Source organism: Ochlerotatus camptorhynchus, unplaced genomic scaffold (genome assembly GCF_037179485.1).
Source record: "Ochlerotatus camptorhynchus isolate MF236.1 unplaced genomic scaffold, CSIRO-AGI_Acam_v1.1 ptg000554l, whole genome shotgun sequence".
NCBI lineage: Eukaryota > Metazoa > Arthropoda > Insecta > Diptera > Culicidae > Ochlerotatus > Ochlerotatus camptorhynchus.
Window position 1 is genome coordinate 159339 of NW_027041037.1, and position 25542 is coordinate 184880.

Consider the following 25542-nt stretch of genomic DNA (forward strand, 5'->3'; position numbering starts at 1 on the left):
GTAAACGAAGCATTGCACCTACTGGTTTTATTAGTAAATATCAGATCATGTTTGGTCAAAAACGATTTTGCAGACATTTTTGAAAATTTCCAGACATTTCAATTTTTTATCGCAGACTCTCGAAAACATCATCTGGTATCCCTGGCTAATACGCTTGTTTACCGATTCGACAAAAAATGAAATAATGAGCCTGATAGCTAAGTAGGGAATCAACTCCAACTGCATTTCTATAATCATAGCGATTTATTGTAACTAACACTCGGTGGCTCAGTCCGTATATGGAATGTCATCTAAACATTGTTCACAAGTATCTACACAAATATTTCATGTATTTCTTCAGTTACATTTTCAATGATTCATGAAAAACTCGTATGACTAGTAGATGAATGTGGGAGTTCTCCCAATGATCGGGATGCAAATAAAATATCCTATTGAAAATGTAACAAATTTATATAATTTGCAGAATATAGCACAACATTTTCGATAATAAATTTAGCAGTAAATTTTAGCAAATATCTCAATTTTCAATAAACACAATACTTCAACGGTAGGAAATCTACGAATACTTGTTTGCTAGATTGGATTGTAATTTAGATTAAGGCCAGAGGCGTCGTTTTATGAGGATATTTTTTTCTGAAACAATTGGTTAAGTTGAAAGTAGAGCATCTACCTACCATCACTGGCCGTGGCCTTATCGATATAATATATATTTAATAAAATTGTAGGATTTAACAAAACTATAAACTAGGAAATCGACCGGGAACTAGAGTATCGTGCAGACACGTGGTTTGGCATGAGGCTTTTTCTCCACCGCTCGCACGGCTTCGTCGAACACCTCACCGAGGTTGAGTTTCTTCTTCGCGGAACATTCTACCAGCGAGTAAGCTTTGATTTTGTGCTTTAGCTTTTTGCCTTCTGGTGTAGTAACGAACTTCTCGGATCCATGTACTCGGAGGTCACTTTTGGTTCCTGTGTATGGATGTGAGATAAGAAATCGAAACGGAATCAAATTGAATTTATTCGGCATTTCTTACCCACAAGGACAATCGGCACAGTCGGTGCGAAGTGCCTTATCTCCGGGTACCACTTTGAAAGCACGTTATCGAACGATGTTTTACTAGATATGGAGTAACATATGAGAAAACAATCGGTCTGCAATGAAAAACAATGATAAGTGATAACAGTTATCGACAGTCATTTTGCACTTGTTGCAGACTAACATTTGGGTAACTTAGCGGTCGTAGTCTTTCGTAGTCTTCCTGTCCTGCCGTGTCCCATAGTGTGAGGGCATACTCGTTCTCGTCCACCGTGATATTGCAGGCGTGGTTATCGAACACCGTTGGCACATATTCGCTGGGGAATTCGTTTTGTGTGTAGGTAATTAGCATGCACGTTTTGCCGACCATTCCATCACCGACTGTGGTTATCTTCAGTGGACGCATATTACCCATCGTCATTTCGATTTCAGTCTGTGAAGATGAGAAAAAGTTTCATTTTATTACTAGGCACATGGGAAGGACGTTGTGGTTTGGTAGAAAAAAAAAGAATTTTGCTTTATAGTGATGTTGTTACATTGATCAGAAGTGATATTTTAAATGAACGAAATGCGTACTACATCACCACCCAAGGGCGTAGCCAGGGTGCAAAATAGAGGAAAATTTAATCGAATTCTCAATATTTATTCACGTCAAGGCTCCTAAAGTTTAGTTATATCGTAGATATAAAAAATAAATATGAAGTCTGAAAATGTTCAATGTCCGGAGGTGCAAAAATACAAGATTTTAAGTATTCTGATACTTTAGAAAAATTACATAAATCCCCGATACCTTCAAATTTAAATGTCAATATTGATACAAGCGATTATTTTTAAAATTCGCAATCTCCAATTTATTTTAAGTAAAGCACCTAAAATGTTTTTTTGATTTTCTCAGAATTTAGAACATTTTTCCTAAACGGGATATAGAATATCTGACGTTTGTGAATTGCACAAGTATTAGTGCAGAACTTTGGGTAGATTCAAAGGTTTTCTTGCACTAATACATACACAGACAGACAGACGTAACTTTTCATTCTGGATCACCGTTTGCGCATTTAACGATTGGTTTGCGCGAACTACTCACTGCAGCGCTGGTATCGGGTCACTTTGACGTTTCTATATATTCGGTGTTTCTTGCATGCAACATTGTTTGCGAATCAGCGAGAAAATTTGTTTTCCGCGAGAAGCCCGCGAAATGTCGTTACTGCAGTCCTATGTTTGGCGGTACTATGTTTTGAAGGAAATTTTATTCAAAGAGTTACGTCTGTTTGTCTGTGCTTATAATTTACCCAGTTCTGCACTAATTCTTGTGCATTTAACAAACGTCAGAGAAGTCTATAGCTCTATAACTCTGTAATCTGAACGTACGATTAAACACGTTACATGAAAGAAAACATTACTTGAATGCATGTTAAGCCTTGTTCAGAGAGTTATAACATGTTATAGCGCTATCTCGATGGTGGTTTCTGTGTTGCAATTATTTGCCATACTATAAGCCATATAGTACGTTCAGACCAGGGTGCCTTCCATTCATTTTGACTAAAAAAATGTTTTATGAAATTATAGAATAATAAGATATTATGATGATATTTTGTATATGTAAGTAATAAGAAAAGATTGTAAAGTTTGTGTTTCACACATCAAACCTGCAGGTTTAGCTTTGACAGAGTCACAATGAACGTTTTTCTGATCGCCTCTTCGCGAAAAGTGAAGAGCGAAGAGTGGGTGAGATAAATTACAAAATCGCTTATTGCGACTCTCATGTAGCAAAATTGGCAGGTATTTTGTGTCAAACACAAACTTAACAATCTTTTCTTGTTATTTACATAATCAAAATATTTTCATAATATCTTATTATTCCATAATTTCTTTAAACATTTTTTTTAGTCAAAATGAATGGAAGGCACCCTGTCAGACTATGGCTTATATCATGTAATATAGGCTATCTTTCAATGAGCACTCATACATCAAGTTTTCAATGGAAATATCAGCTATAGTCAGAACGTACTAATAGCATATACAAACGTACAAACTTACTTATATTATAATGATACGACATGTTGTCATTTTTCAGGTCTCTTCAAGTCTCTATCATAGCGGCGCCGGTGGTAAGTGGTAAGCGTGATTGCATCTCACCCAAAAGGCCAGGGTTCAATCCCAGTTGGCGCCACCGGGATTTTCTGAGGCATAAAATCTCTGATCACGCCTTCCTTCGGGAGGGAAGTAAAGCCGATAGATCGATAGGTAGGGTCCAGGTGTAGAAGCTGCCTTTCTGGTGTCGGTACCATTAGTACTCACTACGGAAAACAAGATCCACGGAAAACAAATCAAGAAAAAAAAAGTCTCTATCATCAATACTATATTTCATAAGCTATTCAAGTTTTCGTCCAAAAATAGCACTTTTTCTATGACCAATATCGATGTCGGGAAAAATTAGGCATTATTCTTTCTATCTCCCTCCTATGTGGATTCATCATGAATAAGGTAAGTTCAAAAGAAGCAACCAGAGGATTCTATCCCTTCTCAATCTGTATGAGTGTATGAAGCTCAAGAAAGCCTCTTGAAAACATGCACATCATCGAATGAGATATTTAATGCACACCATACTATTTTGGAGTCATGATCTTGAAGTTCTACAGGCTCAATAAAGTACTGAACAATGTCCTGAAAATCTCTATGAGTTTGTGAAGCTCAATAGAGCCTCTTAACAACATGCACATCATGGAACGGTATCAATAAGATTTTTAATACTCTCCAAACTATTCTGGACTTACGATCTTGAATTTCTGCAGGTTCAATGGAAATCGCGATACAATATCCGGAAAATCTTTTTTAGTCCATGAAGCTCAAAAGAGCATCTTGACAACATGCACATCATCGAACGCTATCAATAAGATATTTAATGCTTTCCAAACCATTCTGGAGATATGATCATGCAGTTTTACATGCTCAATGAAGTATTGAACAATGTCTTGTACATCTTTATGAGTCTGTGAAGTGCAAGAGCGCATTTTGACATTTGACATTTTCGCTCCACAGTGCTCAAACGGTTCCTAATTGAGGCCTGATTAGCCTCCAAAAAATTGAACTATTTTTTTTTGTTTCATTTGTTTTTCGTCGATTTTGTTTTCCGTACTGAGTACCAACATAGAGGTAACTCTAAGACCAGAATGTTCCGAAGAAACGTGTTCAACTTTTTGGTTCAGCTCTGGTACTATCTTCGGTCCCATGCCAAACGATGCACCCCTCGAAACATAGGAATATCCACGAACCCCTCATTTTATCTGTCAAACTTTCATAGCGAATCAAAACAAACATAGTTTAGTACTAGAACTTCGACTAGAATGGGGTACATTGATCGATTTGCTTGGGACCAATAGGCTAGTCAAGTAGTGAGCCAATTTTTAATCGATAGTTTCCACCCTTCTGGTACCAATCAGTGCTGAGATTTGTCATTGGCATTGATAGACTTTCACGCGGTATTGACAGAATTGTTCATCACATAGTCACTGATAGACGTGATCATCAAAAAAGGCTTTTTCAAAATCTCATTAATTTTTTCGTCAATGACAGAGATTCACCTGGTAACAAAAAGTGTAATTTCGTGCATTCTGAGTCACATTATCGTTTTCCAAGCAGTTCAGAACGTAGATGTCTCTGCACTTTATCAGCTCCATGTGATTGTTTTACTTAAGTCATTTAATTTCGTTTTACATTTAGCTACTAAACAAATCTGCACAAGTTCGTCACTGACAGCATTGAGTGTTGGCTCCAAAGTGTGTGACCAAAGCAGAATTTTGAAAATCGCCTTGTGTGTGTGTGTGTTTTTTTTTAAAATTCCGTGCATTTCGTAGTTTCGCAGAAGCTATCCTCAAAAGCAAAATAATCAAATTCATTTTGGGCAAAATTATTATTTTGAATATTGTCGACCCCAGAGCCTAAAACCTAGATATTACCATCAATTCAACATGAGGCAATAATTTTCCATCGATCTGTGTGCAAAAACCAACATAACACGTTCTACAGCGCTATATTTGTGTACTATGAAAATAATCATTTTGAATTTAATCCTGAAAATCATCCCCACCAAGATGAAGACGAATATTAAGGTTGTCTTGATCAAGAGAATGTTTTTATGTTAAAATTAAAATTCATGTTGGTAGTTGGCCTATCTGTTAAGGTTGTCTTCATTTTCCGCTATGTTGAGTGTAGAAGGAATGATTTTTATCAGCACTGGTCACAAGTTCAAATATCCTTCCGGACAAGTAACAAATGACCTTAAATGTGTTAAATGACTGACTACATATAATGAAAAAAAAAAACAAAAAAAAGAACATCCTTTGTAAAACCTCCCATACCAAAGGCATGTGAAAAGTGTTATCTAAATCAGAGAGCAGCGAGCTGCATTAATCATAAATAAAATTACTTAATACTTTTAATCCTAATCACCAAGAGTATATTGTTTATCAATCTTCGTCATTATGCCATTTTTATCAGTCAGGGATAAATTCTGATTAAATCAATAATTATTGATATTATTAATTCTCCAGCTAACTAGCAGTCATAAAATTATTTAAAACTTGGCCTTCATTTAACTATAATTGAAGGGTAGGTGAAAATATTATGGAATTTGAGTATTTTCGATTCATCTACACGACTTGAAAAGGTGTATTTTGTATGTTTTCGTATTTATGTATTTTTAAGTTTTGTATATTTTTGAATTAAAATGTATTAATATGGAATGTATTTTTCATGTACAAAGTATTTTCGAGGTATTTTTTAGTATTTTTATTAGGGTATTTTAGTTACCGTGTACGCATTTACGTATTTTTTTGTGTATTTTTCGAAGTGTATATTTACAATTCAGCTGATTTATGCAGTTGATCGCCCCTCGGGAGTTTAGTAAAGAAAGATGATCAACCCGAACCGTACCTTCCTCACAGTTGTCTTTGCTCGCTTTCTACTCTCTATACATATACAATTCTAACGGAACTATCAACTCTATACTTTCATCTCCTATCGTATAAAAATTACCACTTTCTGTTATTTGAAGCTTAGCATCTTCAACTATAATAGTAAGCATTTTTTTACAGGATCAATGTTTCCCTTGGACATTTCCAATATGAGTATGCTTTCAATATATATTTTTTCGGTCGGGAAAGGAACTCACTTTTAGAGTAAGGTGTGTACCGCTGTACAGTCAAGGCTAGGGTGTGGTACCATTTCAGCATACCTCACTTCACTTCGGTAGACCCCCCTTAAATCAGCATTCCGGTAGCCCCGTACAATTTTTTTTACAGGATTCACATAATTTAACTCGTGAGCAATGAATTAGATGAATGAACGTTGGATGTTGCTGTTTGTCTACATTGTATTTGACGCTTATGACGAAAATGGGTCCCATATGCTGAAGTAGTGCTCCACCCTATCATTTCACATTTTTTGCCACCCGATGTCCAATTGACCTCAAATTTAGCATAAGGACTTTCTTGAGGCAATAAAAATTTTGTGTACCTATGGTCGGTTTGAAAAATTCATGATGATCATTTCCATTGGCACCCTAATATGACAGACAAACAGACGCATCTCTTTAATTAAATTTTCCTTAAATATATCGTCACAAAACTTACTAACGACAACTCACGAGCTATTTGCGAACAAAAAGCTTGCTTGCTAAGTTTTAAACAATGGTACCCACAAGTTCGACAGAATATATAGAAACGTCAAAGTGATCCAATGCCAGCGCTGAAGAATTCGTGTAACTAATAATATTTAAATTGAACGTTTAATGCGTGTACGCCGATCAAGGTGAAAGAGATGTTTGTCTGTTTTAATATGATTATTGAGTAGGCTGAGCGTGTGTTCGAACCTGACGTTTGTTTTTTTCGTGGAGTTTTTTTTTTTAATCTATAATCGGTTGCTTATCTGGCCATAACCAGGCCCAGGAGACAATTTCTAGTTCCTCATTCAAGGTCCCTACTATTTGCCGCTGAGAAGCTGTTCTGAAGCCAAGTACAACCTCCACGAGGCGTCCCATCATTAGTTCCATCATTCGTTGAGTCACAGCGTTGAACCTAACTATTGGCCACGAAAAGGCTTGCCAATGCACATTAAAAATCGACTACATACATCCGAACATTTGTTTTTCTCAAATCGAAGGAAGAAATTCCGCGCAACTACCATAAACCGGACTTGATCTTCGTCAAGCTTCGTCTACAATTTGGTCTTCTACATCAACACATGTCAGGCAGCCTTCAGGTTCAATTGGCTAAACTTGGTGAGTTCGTTCCATTTTATAATTTTTTAACTTTCAAACCAGTAACGTTGGAAGATCACCTTTTTGTGGTGCGTTACTGGTATAAGATAATAGTCACAAGACTCGAGTTAAGGACCACCGCGCCGTTCTGCATTTCTGTATTGTACATTTCAAATCAAAAATATTGCAACATTGTTTAAAACTTGTGAAGCAAGTGTTTTTCCACGAATAACTCGCGAGATGTCTTTAGTGAGTACGGTGAAGATATATTTAAGCAAAATTTATTCAAAGAGTTACGGCTGTTTCTTTGTGATAATACTCTATGCTCAGGGAAGTCGAAAAAAATCCAACCGAACGATCTCCTCGAACGAACCGGGAATTGAATCTATCACTTCCGGCTTGATAATACCTTGCCTTTACTGACTAGGCTATCTGAGGTCCCTTACAGTATTGGACAAATCCTTCTTATTTTGCTTCCATTTTAATTTCGGTGAAAAAGATTCATCGAACTACCCTAGTAACCACCAAGCCCGTTAATAGCCCTTTAATAGCCCTTTTTGCAATATAAAGTTGTTATAGGGCACCTTTGCGTGACAGCTTAATCTTCAAGACTTGACCCATTTGAATAAATTTTGCTTCTATCTTTGACAATACAGCAGAAGGACTAGCCTATGTTGGCCGCTTGAACACTGGATTCCGTATGTATTGTTTCAAGATAGTTATAGAAAAAATGCTGTGACGTGTGCTCGTAGATACATCCGCGTAGTAAACCGATTGAATAAGTAAATCCGTTTCGAACGAAATATCTAAATTATGTAAGTTACGAAAACCGCGCGAATTCCGAAAGCCGTGCGAGACAACCGAAGCGAGAAAAAAGGCTTATTATCATTTAAAGAGTGCCACCAAAATAAATGTGATAGTCTATGTTGGCAAGTTGATTAATTTTGGTTTCCTCCCTAAATATTCTACTTAGTTTACTGTTGAGCTTTGTTTCAATTTAGTTATTTTACCGCACGTATCAATCATTTCAAGATTTCGCAACCGTACCGAACAAATTCTATACTACAGAAGCTCAAAAAAAAAACTTTTGGTGAGCTCTACCGCATTGCGAATCACTTCTGCGTAAGCTCCGTAGACGTAGGCGCGTTGATTCCGACAGCCGCGAAAAGTTAAACATGCATCAATACCACATAAGGAAAGATCGATTTTACGTATGGTTTAGTTCATAGATTAACATTGACTGCTGTTTACAAATGTAAGTACTTGAACACTAAGAAATAAGTTAACTCAGATGCTTTAACAGCATATATAAGAGATTTCGCGTATTGAGAGAATAATATAGTAATAGAGTACAACAAACTCAGGGGAATACAATACCTCCAAAAGTTTAAAAGCTATTAATTGTCGCATACCTCTACTTTTACTTATTTCCTAAACTATTCCTCTACTTGTTAATCTGCTAAATGTTATTGGTCTGCCTGCGTTTTCTTATTAAAGTTCAAGACTAAATAAGAAGATTTATTCTACAACTTTTGTTAGTTGCCTCACTAAGCGGACCCTCCGCATCCTAATTCTTTTGTTTATCTACTTAATGTCATTAGACTTTCTGAAGTTTTTAATTTAAGTTCATTTGATGATTATGATATCTCATTAGTCTAATTTAATAAATTATTAAAAGCTCTAATTCACCTAATCAATCATAACCCATGCTTTATTTAGTACCTGCACTTGTGCTTGTAATCTAAAATTAAACGTGTTTCAAGTACTTTTGATTTTGACCTATACCTATTTATTATATCTTAGTTCGAGCCAGGTAACACCTTCATGTGACTAAAATGCTTCATTTTGAAGTTAGTTTCCTAGCTGATTTTTAAATTATATAGGGTATATGCTCCAATTAAGCTTTCACGTTTCCACTATGTCGCACCACAAAAATACATATGGGTATGTCACAATAAATAGAAGCACACCACAGTGGAAATCTCGAGCCATAGTTCAAACACTTATCCCAAATCAAAATGGAGCACATATAAGATTAGTTACAATACCATGTACAAAAATGACGTTTAACATTGTTTTCTGAGTAATACTTCAATGAAAACAACAATGAAAGCTTGTCACGCAAATAGAAGGAGCACCGTTGGGCACTTTCTGAAATATTTCAATAGTATAATTCCCTTGCAAACCCAAATAAATCTATCTGCGTAAAAATAAATAAAATAAGAGTGATTTGCGGCAAAACCCGCCAGTATCACACCCAACGTCAGTGCTTATACGTAAGCGTACTACGACGCGGCTCTCAATTAAAGGAGTAACAAGTGTGATACTATCACTGCTAGTCTAGATCTTTGGTTCTCTCATGCAGTGGTTTATCAGAGAGGGGAAGCTTAGTAATCCCCATTGCCTGCTCATGGCACCATTCTATCGCGGCATGAGCCAGCAACGCCGACCATAAACCCACCGTCTCCAACACTCCACTAGCATGAAATTAAGCCCGCCCACCAACAGCAAGGTGCAAAAACTAGCCAAGGGGAGAGAATATAAAGTTGTTATAGGGCTTTGATACTTTATATGTCAGCATTATATTACAAAAATCTAATCGGCCAGCGGGCTTGTTGATTACTTGGGTATGATTTAAACTTGAAATGCAGTAAAGTAGATAGTAAATGAAGAATAGTTTCCAAAAAAAGAGATATTATTGAATAATTACTGGCATTATGAAAAAAATAACATAGAGATGGAGAAAGTTCGCTCTGTTGCAAAGAAGTCTATATGCGTTGGTTCATCGCTGGTCATATTTTGCCAACATGATATAAGGGAACTGGGTGTAAAATTAACAGGTGGGGTAAAATTAGTTAAATTCAGTTCCAAGAGTATTTTTAGCTGTACGAAACATCCTGGTCTGATCAGAACCCATTAAATGTGATATAAAAATAAATATGAATATAAATAAAAACAAATGCACCCGATCAATTCTAACTTAGACACAAATTCCGGCCGCAGCGCATAAGCATGCATAAAATCAGCCTTGTGTTGCGAGTTGGTCATTCTTCGAGTTAGCTGAAGATTAAATATAAAAAAAATATTTTGCCTGAAGACGTGAAAATTCAGTTCTCAAATAAATTAAATGGAAGAAATAACTTCCAAGTCAAGTTTTTAATCTATCGATTAGCAGTTTCCGAAGCTAACATTTTAAAGAAACTGATTAGATTAGCGGTTATCAAAGTTTTTCGTTAGCCATATTCAGCACTGACTGTTTCCGATATGCTGAAAACGAAAACGTACGTATTATACACAAACAAATATGTAATAAAGGGTTTTGCAATCATTCTTTCGAATGGTGTTTGTATTATTATTTACTAACTGAAGCTTGATAAAACATCGTAGAACCGTATTGCGCTGATATCACGCATTTAGATTCGGGCTCTGTAGTAAGCTGCTGAAAATGTAACATAATTTTTTTATATACATATATACAATGCTCGTTCTGATAAAAGATGTTTACACATGAAAATAGTACTGATTGTTGGTAATATCAACTAAAGCTTTCCATTCAATTGATTTCATGCAAAGAGTTTTCTAACGATCTGAAGAATTCATAGACATCAAGTAAATAATCTAATTTCACAAATGATCATGGTTTATAGCAGGGTTGCTTCCGCTCACTTCGCTATAGCAAGTATTTTTCGGAATTATGAATTAATTAGATGTTATAACGACATTTTTGTCTTGTAAGTTACAAGAAGAGCTTGAAAAGTATGCGTTTGGTACATAAAACCTGTTAATCTCGCTTTCAGAGAGTCACAATCAGCAATTTTATGATTCGTCAGTGCTTAGAAGCAAAATTTACAGGTTTTATGTGTGAATTACATACTTTTCAATATCATCTTGCATTCAATGATTCCATAATTCCGAAAAACATTTTTTGTAGTATGTAGATTAATTAATTAAACATGTCATTACAATACTAGGAATAACGTTCACTAAAGAACAACAATGATAAAATTTGTTTGCACTTCAACATTTTCTTAATTGTACAGAATTAGGACACCGAGTTCAACTCGGTCAATTGAATGAAATTGAGATTTCTTTTCTGCAGCTGAGTAGGTACATCTCAACGACTACAGTTGAATGTAGAATGCTGTGCTGAGGGTACACATTTCTCACTCTTACATCCGGCAAGGCGAGAACATTCACTGCTTCGAATAATGCATCAGTGTGGCGTCTTTCAGTCGACCTTATCGCCACGCAACAAGCTACATATATACCAGTATGCGAATAGTAGAATAGTGTATCCCATCATATACTGTGAAGTAATTGAGGCCTTACAACTTAAACACTAAACGTGGACTTAGACGATGAGATATCAATGACGAATGGAACGAGAAAATCTACCAAATTCCTACTAACTTTCCAGGCCGCACTTTGCACACTTGCCTTGGGAAAAGTACACACGGTTGGGATTCTCGAAAACCACGGAACTTTACGTTCAATGAATCATGCGTCAAACCTTTGCTGCGATGACTATCACCGACCGCAGGCTGAGCAACGAAATGTGGTCAACCACCATCAACTGGTTTACCAAAGCATAAAGGCACACGTACGATTAATGAAAAGGAAAGGTTTATAGCAACAAGCTGCGCAGCGCTCGTCGCAACACATTCATCGCTGAAATATTGTGACTAATGTTCGGAACAACATTACTAACCGCAATTAACTATCAACCAGTTCCCGGCCCGTTTACGTCGTAAGGAAAGCTAAAATAATAGCTGGAAGTAAGGAAGCTAAACTCGACTCATAGACTGCACCTATGTGTGTCTAGAAAGCATCGTTTCCAAACAATAACAGTACTCATCAACGTCACTCCTTATAAGCAATTTTATTTGAACATCGACCTTTGCTGCACAGTCAGAGCAGAGACATTCTAACGGAAATCCTACCTCAGCGTTTCGTTAGAGTTTAAATGAAAACAAATGCTTTATTGTGGTAGTCATTCTTCTTCTTCTTCTGCTTTCTTACAGCGAATTCGTTTATTATTCAGTTCCAACCTGGATCGGGTATCAGGATTGGGTCTGCTTGGTTTCTGACAAACGTCAGTTTGCTCGTTTGTTTTTAAAACCTAGCTCAGGTTGAGGTTCGCACTGACAAAAAGTTCGGTTTCGCACTGGGTTGGAACTGGTTCCAACCCCGATAATAAACGAATTCGCTATTAGAGACTTTCAGCCCTTAGCTGGTTCGTCTAATGGCACCAGGGTTATTAATAACGTTAACGTCCGTCAACGTCTTCAATGCAATTCCCATTCGATAACGCTGACGATTAACAACCTTGTTTGGCACCAATCGATTGTTTTCAGCAACCGAAATTTAAACGTTAATTTTAACGACTGAGCAATCCTGTTATGCTAGATGTTTTCTGAAATTTAATATACGCACTAAAAATGCTCTAATTTCGTGTCCGCAGTCCGACAATGTCCGTGTCCATTTTTATGTACATTGATTTGATACCTGTATTCCAATGTTTTGTCAATCCACTGCTAGATAAACCAGCTAGGTGGCATCCCTATCTTGTTTGCCTTGCCTTGAAAAGAGCTAACATCGCTGCGGACCCGCGAATTGCGGGCCCCACTGACAGCTCATAATTTGTAAACAAATAGAAGATTCAAGCCAGAATTTCAAAAAAGGCGTGACTGATATTATGGATATTCTTAATATTTTTGCTTAAATTTTGTGAAAAATAAACTTAGGACTCATAAAATATTATTTTCTGATTTTCTACCACGAAGTCAACCATTTATATGGCATAAAAGGGAAAATAATTTCATTTGATAAAAATAAGACAATTCAGTCACGCCATTTTTGCAGTTCACACTGGAATTGTGACGTTTCAGATGTTGGTTTCAATAACATGGCGGCATGCCACCCAGCTGAGATAAACAAACGGTATTTTATAATAAGCTGCAAGAAAGCTACACACGAATGTTGAGATCTACTAAATTTAAAAGTGGATTTTCTCAAAATGTGAGTAAAATTTTTCGTGTTTTTTTCAGAAAAAACTTCTATTATATGAGGAAAATCGAGAGAGGTATTATTCAGTCTATTTGGTATACTCCTAGACTGAGTACCTCATATTCGAGAAGTTTTTCCTAGAAAAGCTCGGAAAATTATACTCTTAGCTAAATTGAGTCGAATTCAACTCAAATTTGTGTCGATCTCATCGTCCGTTCAGCATTTTGCCCCCAGAACGATTTTGATGAACCTGGAAGCATTCGACGGGGAAATCATTTATGTTTTTGCATATTGTGCCAAAAATTGGAAATTGCTCTTTGACAATAACAAACTGACTGTTTCATCGTGCTCAACAGAATGATGTCAAGCTGTCCAGCAGTTTTTTTTTAAAAAAGTATCTCGGCCCATCTCCATGATCGTCCAGATTATTTGCGCTGCCTTGCTCTTCTGTACTGTTCTAGAAAAACATTTAAACATCCTTGACATGGGGATATGTTAACGGCGCCGGTGGTGTAGTGGTAAGCGTGATTACCTCTCACCCCAGCAGGCCTGGGTTCAATCTCAGCCGGCGCCGCCGGGATGTTCTGAGGCATAACATCTCTGATCACGCCTTCCTTCGGATGGGAAGTAAAGCCGTTGGTCCCCGGTTCATGAGTTGATGGGTCGATAGGTAGGGTCCAGGTGTGGGAGCTGCCTTCCTGGCACGTCGGTAGCATTGGTGCTCAGCACGGAAAACAAGATCGACGGAAAAAAACAAACCAAAGGAAAAAAAAAAATGGGGATATGTTCACGATCTGGAACTTTTCATGATTCTGGGTGGATATTAGGATTTTAATAATTCTAGGAGTTTGAAAATTTCACATTCCTCACAGCCTTTCAGAATTCTTCCCACAGTTTAAGGATCAAGATCTTTTGGAGTGGATTGAGTAATTACCCTAGTAGCTCGCTTGTCACAAATCATTTGTAGAAACTTATATACGACTTATTTCAGTCATAAACAAGTTGCTGTAACTTATTGTGATGAAAGTGTGCTACTCGGGTACCTTTTAATTCCGTTATAATAGCCTGTCTTTTGATAGATACGCGTAAAGTACTCGTTTGATTTTGGAAACATACGAATTTTGACTTCTTAGCTTTCCACAAATATTAATAATTGCAAACCTGATCATCTTATTATGTCAAATTATCCGTCACAATTATCCGGACAATCTTAAAAATATACTAATCAACAGAGTTTAAAATTTTAAAATTTTAAACAGGCAGTTTACATTAAGGACGTGTTGCGTAAATTGAATGGACACTGTATTTCGTCCACTACAAGTAGACTTCATCAGTTCCAAGTACAAGCACCAGTACTTAGACTCAGTCTTCGAGGTTCGATATAATTAAAGTTTAATGTTGTTTTAAAAATTGTTACGTGTAGTCCTAATTGATTCTGGGTATTTGAGTTGTAAATTCAATATGTTTTCTATGACGCGTATTTGACATCCTGCTACGGATGACCAAACGTAAAAATAGGGATTTCTGTTTCAACCCTGCCTTTCCTCGCAAAGCGTAAGCCGCAAAATTACTTGTATCCTAAATTTAAGTGTACACACCAAATTCTAATTTTGATGTTCGGTAAATTTTTTACGGTTTTGATCTGTAAAATTTAATTTCTACTGAGTGATCTGTAAAATTGCTTTAATTTTCTTCTGTCTGTCAAATATCTACAAGTTTTCGGTAATTCCCATGAAAATATTACTGAAAATTTGCATCTATTTTACCGATGTAGTTTGTAAGCCATGAAATGACATTTAATCTAAACTGTTCAGTAAAAGTTTTACCGATTTCCAGTGAACAATTTATAAATATTGACGAAAAATGTAAACAATACAGGAGTTCAGTAATTATTACTGAACGCTTCAGTTAAAATCACGCCTGTCAAATCTTCATCTATTTCGTATGTTAAGCGGTGTAATTAAATTTTAAGAAAATCGTGCAGAAATATTAGCAGAAAAAAAACTTGTAAACCATTGAAATGGAAGATGTGTCCGATGAGATTAGATGTGCTAAGTAAGGGAGTAAGGGGGTAAGGGATCTTTTCAGTGAGTACTATTTATATTATCTAAATGTTTTCATTTTTTAGCACTCAAATAAAATGGCTGGCGATCGCTGACTCGTTGGATAAACAGATTGACGAATTGCATTTAATAAAAGATATAAACAACAATTTATATTGTGCATGATTTGAACGGAACAATTCCCTATATTTCACTGCTTTTCAGTAAAAACTATCGAAAGAACTGTAATTTTTGGCAGATGACGGCCTTTCTATTTTTACTGATTATTTTGTAAATTTTACCGAACTTCGGTATTTAATGATGAGCTAGTCGGTATTTTTTGACAGTTGAGTATACATTGCAAGTTTACTGATCGTTCAGTAAACCAAACTTTTACCGAACTGATTACCGAATGTTCAGCTGTTTGAAAGTCAGTAAAATGTTTACCGACAACTGTAAAAACAACTTGGTGTGTATGGGCGAATCAAAAACACAGACCGTGAAAATATGCAGTGAGAAAGAAGATCAGCTCTAATTCAAGTTTCAGCCAGTTAATCTTTGACCATTTTCTACGATTAATTAAAATTAATCTACATCAATTAGTGCACATTCACGCCTCTTCGGACATTACCATTATCGCAGCTTCTTGATTATTGTACACAGTACACATACTCATATTCAGAACGACATATGTTTTTACGCTCTGTTGAGAAGCAATCCCGGAACCATTGTGATAATGAATGGAGCAAGGGCGATCAATACGGTGTATGGCTTTTGTGTGAGAGCAATTTTATTTCCGGTATAATATTATATTACTACTGGAGATATTACTGCTGAGTTAATAGTTTTAAAACCACAAGCACCGTAAGTGGGAAATCATACGAAAATCAGGTATACATCAATTTAAGGTTAATCGTTTGTTGCTTGCCTGTTTTGGAGCACACAGATCGCCATTCGGTATGTATATAGTAGGTATCTAACAATTTTTACTTGGGAGTGTCAACCGGTCAATTGATTTCTATTCCAATTTTAGTGACTTTAAATCCGAGGTTGCAAATGCTGATTTTTCTATAAAATATGGTTTTCCGAGTAATGAAATCATTAGATGCTATGATGATGTTTGTACTTATAAATTACAAGGTTATAAATTATTTGTTCAACTCATAAAACCTAACAATTTCGCTTTCACAGGGTCACAATCAGCGGGTTTAAAATGTTCATTTGCTCACTTACTAACTAACTCACTCGATCATAATAATCATACATTAAAACCTCTTCTTGTAATTTACAAGCACAGAATATAATCAATACATTTCACAACACGGGGGGAGATACCCCTCACCATCCCTCTCCAACGGGGGAGTTTGGTAAAGAGAGATAATCAAACCGATTTGTACCTTCATTCATAAAAGTTGTCCTAGCTCGCTTTCTACTCTCTATATATACAATTTCACACTGCCGTACTCTAACGGAACTATCAATTCTATACTTTCATCTCCTCATCTATCGTATAAAAATTGCCACTCTAGTCTGTTATTTGAAATTAGCATCTTCAACTATGTAAATCACGAGGTAAATCGTTGACTTCACGTAGAAGTAATATAAAACAAATAGTTAAAGTATTGATAATTTATTTAAAAATAGTTGATTAAATTAAAAAAATCCAAGTGGGAATCCCATAGAAGATTAAATCGGGTTCGTACAGGTTTGACGTGGTGTAGGCCAACCATTGAATATCAAGCCGATTTGTCGCGAAACACCAGTTAAACTATGTAAAATATGTAAAACTAAATCAATAATGTTTCGAGCCACATAGATTTGATATTCAACGCTTAAATCCTAGTGAACGGAGTTTGGCGCTGATTGCAATTACGAATCTTATTTATATGTAAGAGGAGTTGGGAAGCTTATTTATAAATAAGATATTTTCGATAGGATGTGTTATTTCCTTTAAATAGCGTTATAATATTGTGAAAGATGTGCGAATTTCATTCACTACTGGTAGACTTCCTTACTGTTAATCAAGCAGTATTCAAGACGGAAAGCTATTGTCTGCGACGTACGCATATCTTGCAAAAGATAAGCAATCATATCGGAATTAAATGGAAATTACTCATCTAAAAACTCTTCAAGTGTGGCGTCGATAAACTTGAAAGTATATGGAATCATTTTTTACTTGAACATATTACCAAACCATAAAAAAACATTGGTTTGCATCTTCTAACCCGTACCATTTAGGGGCTGTTCATTTTTTTTTATTCTTGACCCCCCTCCGCCTGCGTAGACAATTGTCCATACAAGATTTTTTAAACGGTCTACGTAGTTTATGAATAGCCCCTTAGAAGGGAGGAGCTGACCGACCAAAGGTTAGGTACGCTACAAATGAGAAGGGTTATCTAAAGAGGAGGGAAAATCAAAAATTGATCAAAAAACGGTACGTCCGTAAGGTAAAAAATAGAATCGATTTATACAATTTTGATTTTTTTTTATCATCTTTGATCTCACATATCATATTTGCTCTCACAGGTATCTCGTTACTATATCAGAAAACTGAATTGTGATGTTTTCTTATCTGATATTCAGCATACAGCTAAATGAAATTGAAAATGCTTTTTTTTCTATCTCCATTGAACAAAGAGATCTAAAATGTATCTAAGTCAATCTACCTGTTCCTAGAAATTAAAAATAAAGCTCCAACTCTGAGGTACGGGTTATGTCGGCTTCGACAATACCTTAACCTTTTATCGTTAGGGGGTAAACAAAGTCCTAGAGCACTCAAATGTGGCCAATAGATGCTCTGAAACACAATGTATCCACATGCCAAACTTGAGCTCTTCAGAACTTTGTTTGCCCGCTGACGATAATAGAATAAGGTATTGCCGAAGCCGTCATTTACCCTACATACCAACCAAAAGACGTCAAATAAAAAAAAAATCAATTTAAACAAAGCCATGAGTAATTGTAACCAGTTTAATAGTATACACTGAGTTCAATTTATCATGCTACCTGAGTCCACATCATGGCAAAAGGTGAATCCTCTCGAGGCACAATTATGTCACGCAAGAAATTGTACACTTTCTCGCTCGAAACGGGTTGAACGATCCATTTAGTTGCGTAGCGGTATAAATTGTAGATATACCGCCCCGACCGAAAGAACCTGCACCACACCCAGTGCAGCGAGTGTGCCTGTTCATATCGTTCGACTATGGCTGTATTCATATTGCATGGTGTCTACCCGTTTTCTTCGTTGTTTCGAGAGTGTTCAATGTACATCCAAGATTTCACACCGTATCAACAAACGCGACGATGATGCTCAAATGTGATTCGTCCCTCCTGCAATAACTGCCGTATGATACGTAATCCGTGAATCACTCGAGCGAGAGCGCTCAACAAGCTATTAGGTGGAATTCGTGATAGAATTCCTAGAAACACATGACCGTGCTTTTTTGGGGGGTTTGCTCACCTTTTGATTTTTCTCCTCGAAGACCCTCGAATGAACAGCCGGTGTTCAGCAGTGGTGTTTCAATCTGATGTAATCCAGTTTTTTTTTTTCTCATTTAATTGTCACGCAAGTTTCTTCGAAAGCGGGCTCTACTGTTTTTATTTTGTTGTGTCGCAGGTTGAAAGATGGTTCCAAAAATGCGCCAAACGCGGGATAACTTTGCTCTCACGGTTCGTTTGCTTTATGTAACTGAAATTTTTCGATAATTTATTGGTGTTTTTGGGATTGTTTCCTTTTCTGCTTCGACGACTATAGAAAGATGAATTCCACACTCGGTCTGGTTTGGTATATTAATTGTCGACCAGTTTCACTGCGTAATCGAAATCAATTGAGGTGTGTTCTTCTTTTACACTTGTGAAATCCAAATTTAGCTCTCTGAAGCCTATATATCGATATACGACTGTGAACACAAACAACCGCCTTGGACGGCGAATCGGCTGACTGGAAGCAACGAGGGCAAAATGAAATTTATTTGTATTTTCCACCGATAAGGAATTCTGCCTTTTTATCACTTGATGTGTGATATTTTCCTTTTCACTCTTCGCCAATGGCTGGCTTGTTTCGAGTTACAAACCGTCAGCTTTAATTTTTCGCTACAGATAAGCACCAACACCAACGGGACGTAGAAGCGCAACTCAAGGCGTAAATCATTTTCAAGCGACGACGACGTCCTAAGACAGATGATTAAGTCACTTCAAGCACACTGCCAAGCATTCAAATGCAGAAATTCGCTAATGTCCGCAGTGAAGATCTTCGACTCGTTTATTTTGCATAAATGTTGGTGAAACACAAAACTACCACAAAAAAAAAATAGATGATGAAGCTGAATATCAATTATTCATAGCACACACTGAACCAGCTCTCGACACTAATCAACATTCAGCACATTCAAAAGCGTGAAGCATCAACTGCTCACACCGACTGACTATTTGGTCTGCTTCAATTAACTAGACAAACAATCAATTTCACATCAGTACAGCCTAACCGAGTAACACTTGTCACATGTTTCCTCTATGGGATCCGCTTTTAACTCTAACGAGTACCGGCACCACACTACCACACAGGATATGTAAGATTCTGATAAGTGATGATAACGATAAAGCACGACCATTAGAAGCACACCCGGGTTTTTCCTTTAAAGCACAAGTGACGACAAATCTTCCTAACTTTCAAAACAACTGTTTCCTCTCCTGGCACTGAAGAGTGACGCGATCATCTACTTTCGTGAATAGAGCGATAGTAGTCGTTAAACCCTTCAATCGTTCAACAGGTTCTACACAGCGCGGCAGTGTTTTGTATCCACACAAGCCCCGTATTCGACACCAGTAGCGACTCTTAAAACAACCGTTCGCGACACATTGCTGTTGGCGAATGAACAGCCAGATGAGCGCGCTGAGCTGGCCATCGAAAGAGTTGGCGACGGTATATCACATTTCTCAGTCGGATGAACCAAAATGTGAGTTCCAGTCGCGCGTGTGTGTGTGGATAGATGTTTCAATAGTTTTATAACCAGTAGAGATACGAAATGGATGTGTGAGAATACTAAGGCGTAAAAAGCGGTTGCTGGTGTTACTCTTCTCTGTTGGTCGGTTTGAAGAAAAGTGTAGTCATTTTGTAAAATTGAAACTTTTTCGACGGTAGCGACGGTAGGACACTTTCAAATTTGATCGAATAAATAATAAAGTAAATTTAAGAATCGATCGAATGTTTATCCACAACTTGTAACTGGGACTAGAAACTGAACGATAGTATAAAAAAATTAAAGGGTTGTGTCCTAGACACGACCGCAGTATGACGTAGAACCACAGGAGGAAAGATTGTTGATGAGTGGGGGGGGGGGGGTTAGGAGAGGTTGTTGTGAAGGGGGGAGGGGGAAATTGTTGTGAAGGGGGGAGGGAGAGGTTGTTGTGAAAGGGGAGAGGGAGAGGTTGTTGTGAAAGGGGAAGGGTGTTTACATAAATTACACCGTGATCCACCTTTAGCCGCTGATTTGGTCCTGCTTACTGCAGGACCAAGTGCCACGCCGTCCGAAGCGACAATGAGCAAAAGCAGTTAGTTTAGTTAGTTTTTTTTTTAGTTTAAATGATCTTTATTTTAGTTTAACTTGGACGATTACCATATAAATTTTTACTAAGTGATTTAATTGCTTTCTTCATCTTTAGGTATGGGCAAAATTTAAAATTTGTTTTACAGGATTAGTCCTAGACTTAGTACACGGTCGACCACCTTGGTGGGATTGGTTTGTTTTGTTTTTAGAATTTGAAGAGAAACTACTTAATACTACTATTTACAGCTTAAAACTAACCTACTCTACTATATACACTTAACCTACTATGTACAAATTGCTTATTAAAGCATGTTCAGAAAGATTGCATTTTTGAATAAATTTAGTTGTCATATCATCAATTTTGGAATCTACTTTGGGAATTTCTGCCTCTTGATGGAGGTCTGCTATTCTTGTGTCGAATGGACGATCTAGGATCATCCTCAACACTCTATTCTGTGCAACCTGGATTTTGTTCCTGTGGGTCTGAGCGCACGATTCCCACACCGGGGCGGCATAGAAGATCGCGGGGGCTATGATCTGTTTGTAAACAGCCAGTTTGTTTTGCCTTGAGAGGCGGGATCTGCGGCAAATGAGCGGATACAAACACCTAACCAAGGCGGAGCACTTAACTAGGGTTTTCTCTATGTGCGAGCGGAACAGGAGCTTCTCATCGAACAACATCCCGAGATAAGTAACATCAGTGGACCACTCGACCCTTGTACCATCCATTATTACGGTACAGGAGGGAGACGGTTTAAGTTTTAATGATTGTCTGTGAAGGAACATGATCGCTTGGGTTTTCGAGGCGTTGATTTTGATTTTCCACGTGGTGGCATAATCAGTAAAGGTGTCAAGGCATCGTTGGAGCTTGTTCGTAATTTCACGAGGCATCCTACCCTTGACAGCTATCGCGGTGTCATCTGCAAACAGAAAGAACACGCAACCGTCTCCTAGAGGAGGGATGTCTGACGTGTAGATGCTGTAAAGCAGTGGTCCCAGCAGACTCCCTTGCGGAACACCTGCTGGGATCGGAAATTGTCCCGAAAGGGAACTATTCAACGACACCCTGAACGACCTTTGCTGGAGATAGTTACGGGTGATTTTCACAAGGTATGGTGGAAAGTTGGAGTTACAAAGCTTGTATATAAGTCCGTCGTGCCAGACATTGTCAAACGCCTTTTCGACGTCTAACAAGGCCATGGCTGTGGACTTGGATACAGCTTTGTTACTCCGGATGTTATTCATCACCCGCACTAGCTGATGATTGGTGGAATGCCCCTTACGGAACCCGAACTGTTCCGGAAGAAGAATGTCATGTTCCTCCACAAACTTGTTTAGTCGGCTGAGGATCAATTTTTCGAACAGCTTGCTCAGCGCTGAGAGCAGGCTAATCGGTCTGTAGCTTGACGGTAGTGAAGGGTCTTTCCCAGGTTTGCGGATCGGGATGATTTTTGCCACCTTCCAGATGCTTGGAAAGTAGTGCAGCTCCAAGCATCTGTTGAAGGTGGCAGCTAGCAGCGAGTGCACCCTCGGGCTGAGATTTTTCAACGCTAGGTTGAATATTCCGTCAAACCCGGGAGCCTTCATGTTCTTACTGTATTTCAGCGCTGAGCAAATTTGTTCCTCTGTAATCCGTTCTTCTGGAGGGACGGCACAAGGGGAGGCATCTAACGTCAGGACGCACTGCGCAACCTGGTTCTCGAGTGGACTTGGGATTTTAGAGCCAAGCAAATGCGACTGGGCAATGTGCTCCCCAATCGCATTGGCCTTCTCTTCGTTGGTGATAAGCCGTTCGTCATTGACTCTAAGTGGTGGAATGGGCTTGGGGTGAGACTTCAGCACCTTGGCAACCTTCCAGAATGGTCTGGAACGGTCGTCCAGGTTCTGAACGAGCCGCCCGAAACTCTCGTTCCGGATTGAGACCATTCTGGAAGCGATCTGCCGATTCAGATCGACCATTTCGTATTTACGCTGCAGATCCCCAGTCCGCTGAAACTGGCGTCTACGAACATTTCTGAGCCGAATCAAGAGTTTGGTGTGGGAATCAATTGCTTGAAACTTACCCCTCACAGGAACTCGTCGAACGCACTCTTCGTCAGCCACGGATATGGCTTGATGGAGACCCTCCAGGGCCCGGTCGATGTCCTCCACTGTGTCGAGCGGTGGGTTGTCGTCGATGTGGCGGTCGACCACGCGTCGAAACTGGACCCAGTTGACTCGATGATAGTCCTTCCGCTGGCACGGTGCAGGGGCCACGTTGTAGCCCAGCTCGGTCAGCACCGGTTGGTGGTCCGAACTCAGGTCGTTGACGGCAACCGGCTTGGCTAATCTGGTGTTTGCCAAGAACAGGTCCAGCGTCGATGGGTTGCCCGTCGGTGATGTGAAGGTTGGTTCGTCCGGAAACCAGACGGAATAGAGACCATGCTGGGAATGGTCGAATAGCAGGCGGCCGTTCTGGTTCTGCTGGTAGTTCCGCCAGGCCTCGTGCCGGGCGTTCAGGTCCCCTCCGATTACGAAGCGGGCATTGGTGCGGGTTATGATGGCAAGGTCGTTCTTGAACTGCTGTGCTGTACCATTGCTAACGGTACATTGCCGGGGACAGTAGGCGGCGATGAACCGGATGTTTCCGGTCGATGTTTCCACCTCTACGCCGACGGCCTCGATGATGGAAGTGCGGTAGTGGGGTAGGGTGCAGTACTTGATGCCTTTCTTGATGATGACCGCGACACCGCCCCCCCTGGAGCTGGTGCGATCAAGCCGGACAATGCTGTGGTCGGGCAGCCAGAAGCTGTCACCGGTCTTGAGGTGGGTCTCGGTGAGGAGGCCCATGTCGATGTCGTGCTTGCGGAGGAAGTCTGCAAGCTCAATGTTTTTCGCCCCTACGGAGCGAGCGTTCCAGTTGGCGATCTTTATGGGTTCACGGTCCATAATTAGCGACGAAGGAGATGATAGCTTGGAGCTGTTGTGTTCTTGTTGCGCAGGTGCGCTTGATGATGATGGCCTGGGCCAACAGTGTGACGATCTCATCCGTTGACAGCGGAGAATCGTCTGTAGCTTCACCGGTTGTACCGGCCAATCCCGGAGCAGGGGGATCCGTCGATGGGCCGGAGGCTTGACTAGGTACTGCAGCGGCAGCCGACTGGGCAGCAGCCAACTGTTGGTTGAGCGGGAGCGGCGCCAACACTGGAATTGGCCGTGGTTGGACCGGTGATAACGGAGGAAAGTTCTGCGCGTTGTTTTCCGGGACCTTCTTGCGACCGGGCTGGTTGTTGGACGAGGCCTTCTTCCGGATCTCGGCGTATTCGGCCCGCTTCGGACAGGCCTTACTCGTGGCCTTGTGGGCAGCACCGCAGTTGGCGCATGTGGGAGCGGCTTCCTCGATGCTGTCGCAGTCGTCGATCTTGTGGTTTTTGCCGCATTTGATGCAGCGGCTGGCCATGCGGCAGTTCCTGGTGCCGTGCCCGAACAATAGGCAGTTCGAGCACTGAGTGACGCCACGGTGGGTTGGCTTATACCGCTCCCACTTCACTACGATGTGGAACAGTGTGCGTGTCGTATGGAGATCCTTCACGGTTGTGGAGTTCTTCTGCAGATGGACCAAGTAGAGCTGGTCACGATACTTGATGGCCTTGCTGCGGGTCATCTTGTGGATTTCGACCGGCTTGAGGCCGTTCGCCTTAATCTCGTCCATTAAGGTGGTGGTGTCCATGTCGTGGAGCCCGCGCAGCACCACTTTCAGCGGCTTGGTGGCCTCGACATCGTGGGAGAAGTACTCCAGCTTCATCCTGTCCAAGAGGGCCTGGACTGCGTTGTAGTGATTTTCGGCCGAGACCATCAGTTTGTAGCCTTCCGTGCACCGTTGAATGGAGCAGCGAAGGCCCTGCTTAATGTAGAAATCCAGCTGCTCCCATAGCCCGGGAGGGAAGCCCTTCACATAGAAGGGTGGCAACTTAACTTTTTTAGGCACCGTCTCAGGGTCCGACTGCGGCTGGGCTCCGTTCTGCAGGGCGGAGAACGGATTGTTGCTCAGCAGCTTTTTTGCTGCCGATGCGGTGGCGCTGATGTCTTCAGGTCTGGGTCGTTTAGTTCCGGGAGGCCCCGGCTGCGGGTCCGCAACGCCTGTCGGGACGGGCAATGGGGTTTTCTTCTGCTTCTTCTGAGCTGGCTCGGTGGTCGCGCCGTCTCCTGGGAGAGTCTGTTTTCCCGGTAAGCCGGCACTCGCGTTACCGCGCGATTTCTTACCCATGGCTGGGTCAGCGAGAGCGTCACTATACAACGCGGAGCTAATACGACTTGCGAACGAACGAACGAAACTAGAGAGAATTCAAATCGACTGAACTGCTCAACAGTCTGGCAGCGGATGAGTGTGATGAGCAAAAGCATGACAGCAGCGCTGTTTTATATCTTTTCCGGTTCAGAACCTGATAAGATTTCCCGCAGTTTTTTTATAAATGGGGCGGAGCAGAAAGTTTCTTTTGTGCAGAATATGTAAAATAGGATGGATTTTGGATCTTAATATAATTGCATTAATAGAGGCACCAGATATGTTTCACCGTCAGTTGTGTGTAATTCACCAACTGAATGTCATCGAACATGTTTTTCAAGCAATTTGTGTTCGAATTTGAAAGTTTCGGTGTGGGAAAAAATTAAGGG

General features: G+C 39.6%; 1 protein-coding gene across 1 annotated transcript; it reads right to left on the reverse strand.

Moving 5' to 3' along the window:
* Positions 1 to 312: 312 nt before the first annotated feature.
* On the reverse strand, positions 313 to 20215 carry RhoL (Rho-like). Its single transcript, XM_065236520.1, has 4 exons — positions 18804 to 20215; positions 1221 to 1469; positions 1035 to 1152; positions 313 to 969 (listed from the first exon to the last, which is right to left on the reverse strand). The coding sequence occupies exons 2-4, from the start codon at positions 1455 to 1457 to the stop codon at positions 764 to 766; spliced, it is 561 nt and encodes a 186-aa protein (XP_065092592.1). The 5' UTR covers positions 1458 to 1469; positions 18804 to 20215; the 3' UTR covers positions 313 to 763.
* Between the last annotated feature and the right edge of the window lie 5327 nt (positions 20216 to 25542).

Bases quoted from the DNA above. Each gene is read 5' to 3' on its own strand.
- RhoL (XM_065236520.1), bottom strand. From the start codon at position 1,457: ATGACGATGGGTAATATGCGTCCACTGAAGATAACCACAGTCGGTGAT. The intron at 1,153-1,220 runs GTTAGTCTGCAA...TTTTCATTGCAG, and splicing joins GACCGCTAAGTTACCCAAAT to ACCGATTGTTTTCTCATATG. The intron at 970-1,034 runs GTAAGAAATGCC...ATCCATACACAG, and splicing joins TGTGCCGATTGTCCTTGTGG to GAACCAAAAGTGACCTCCGA.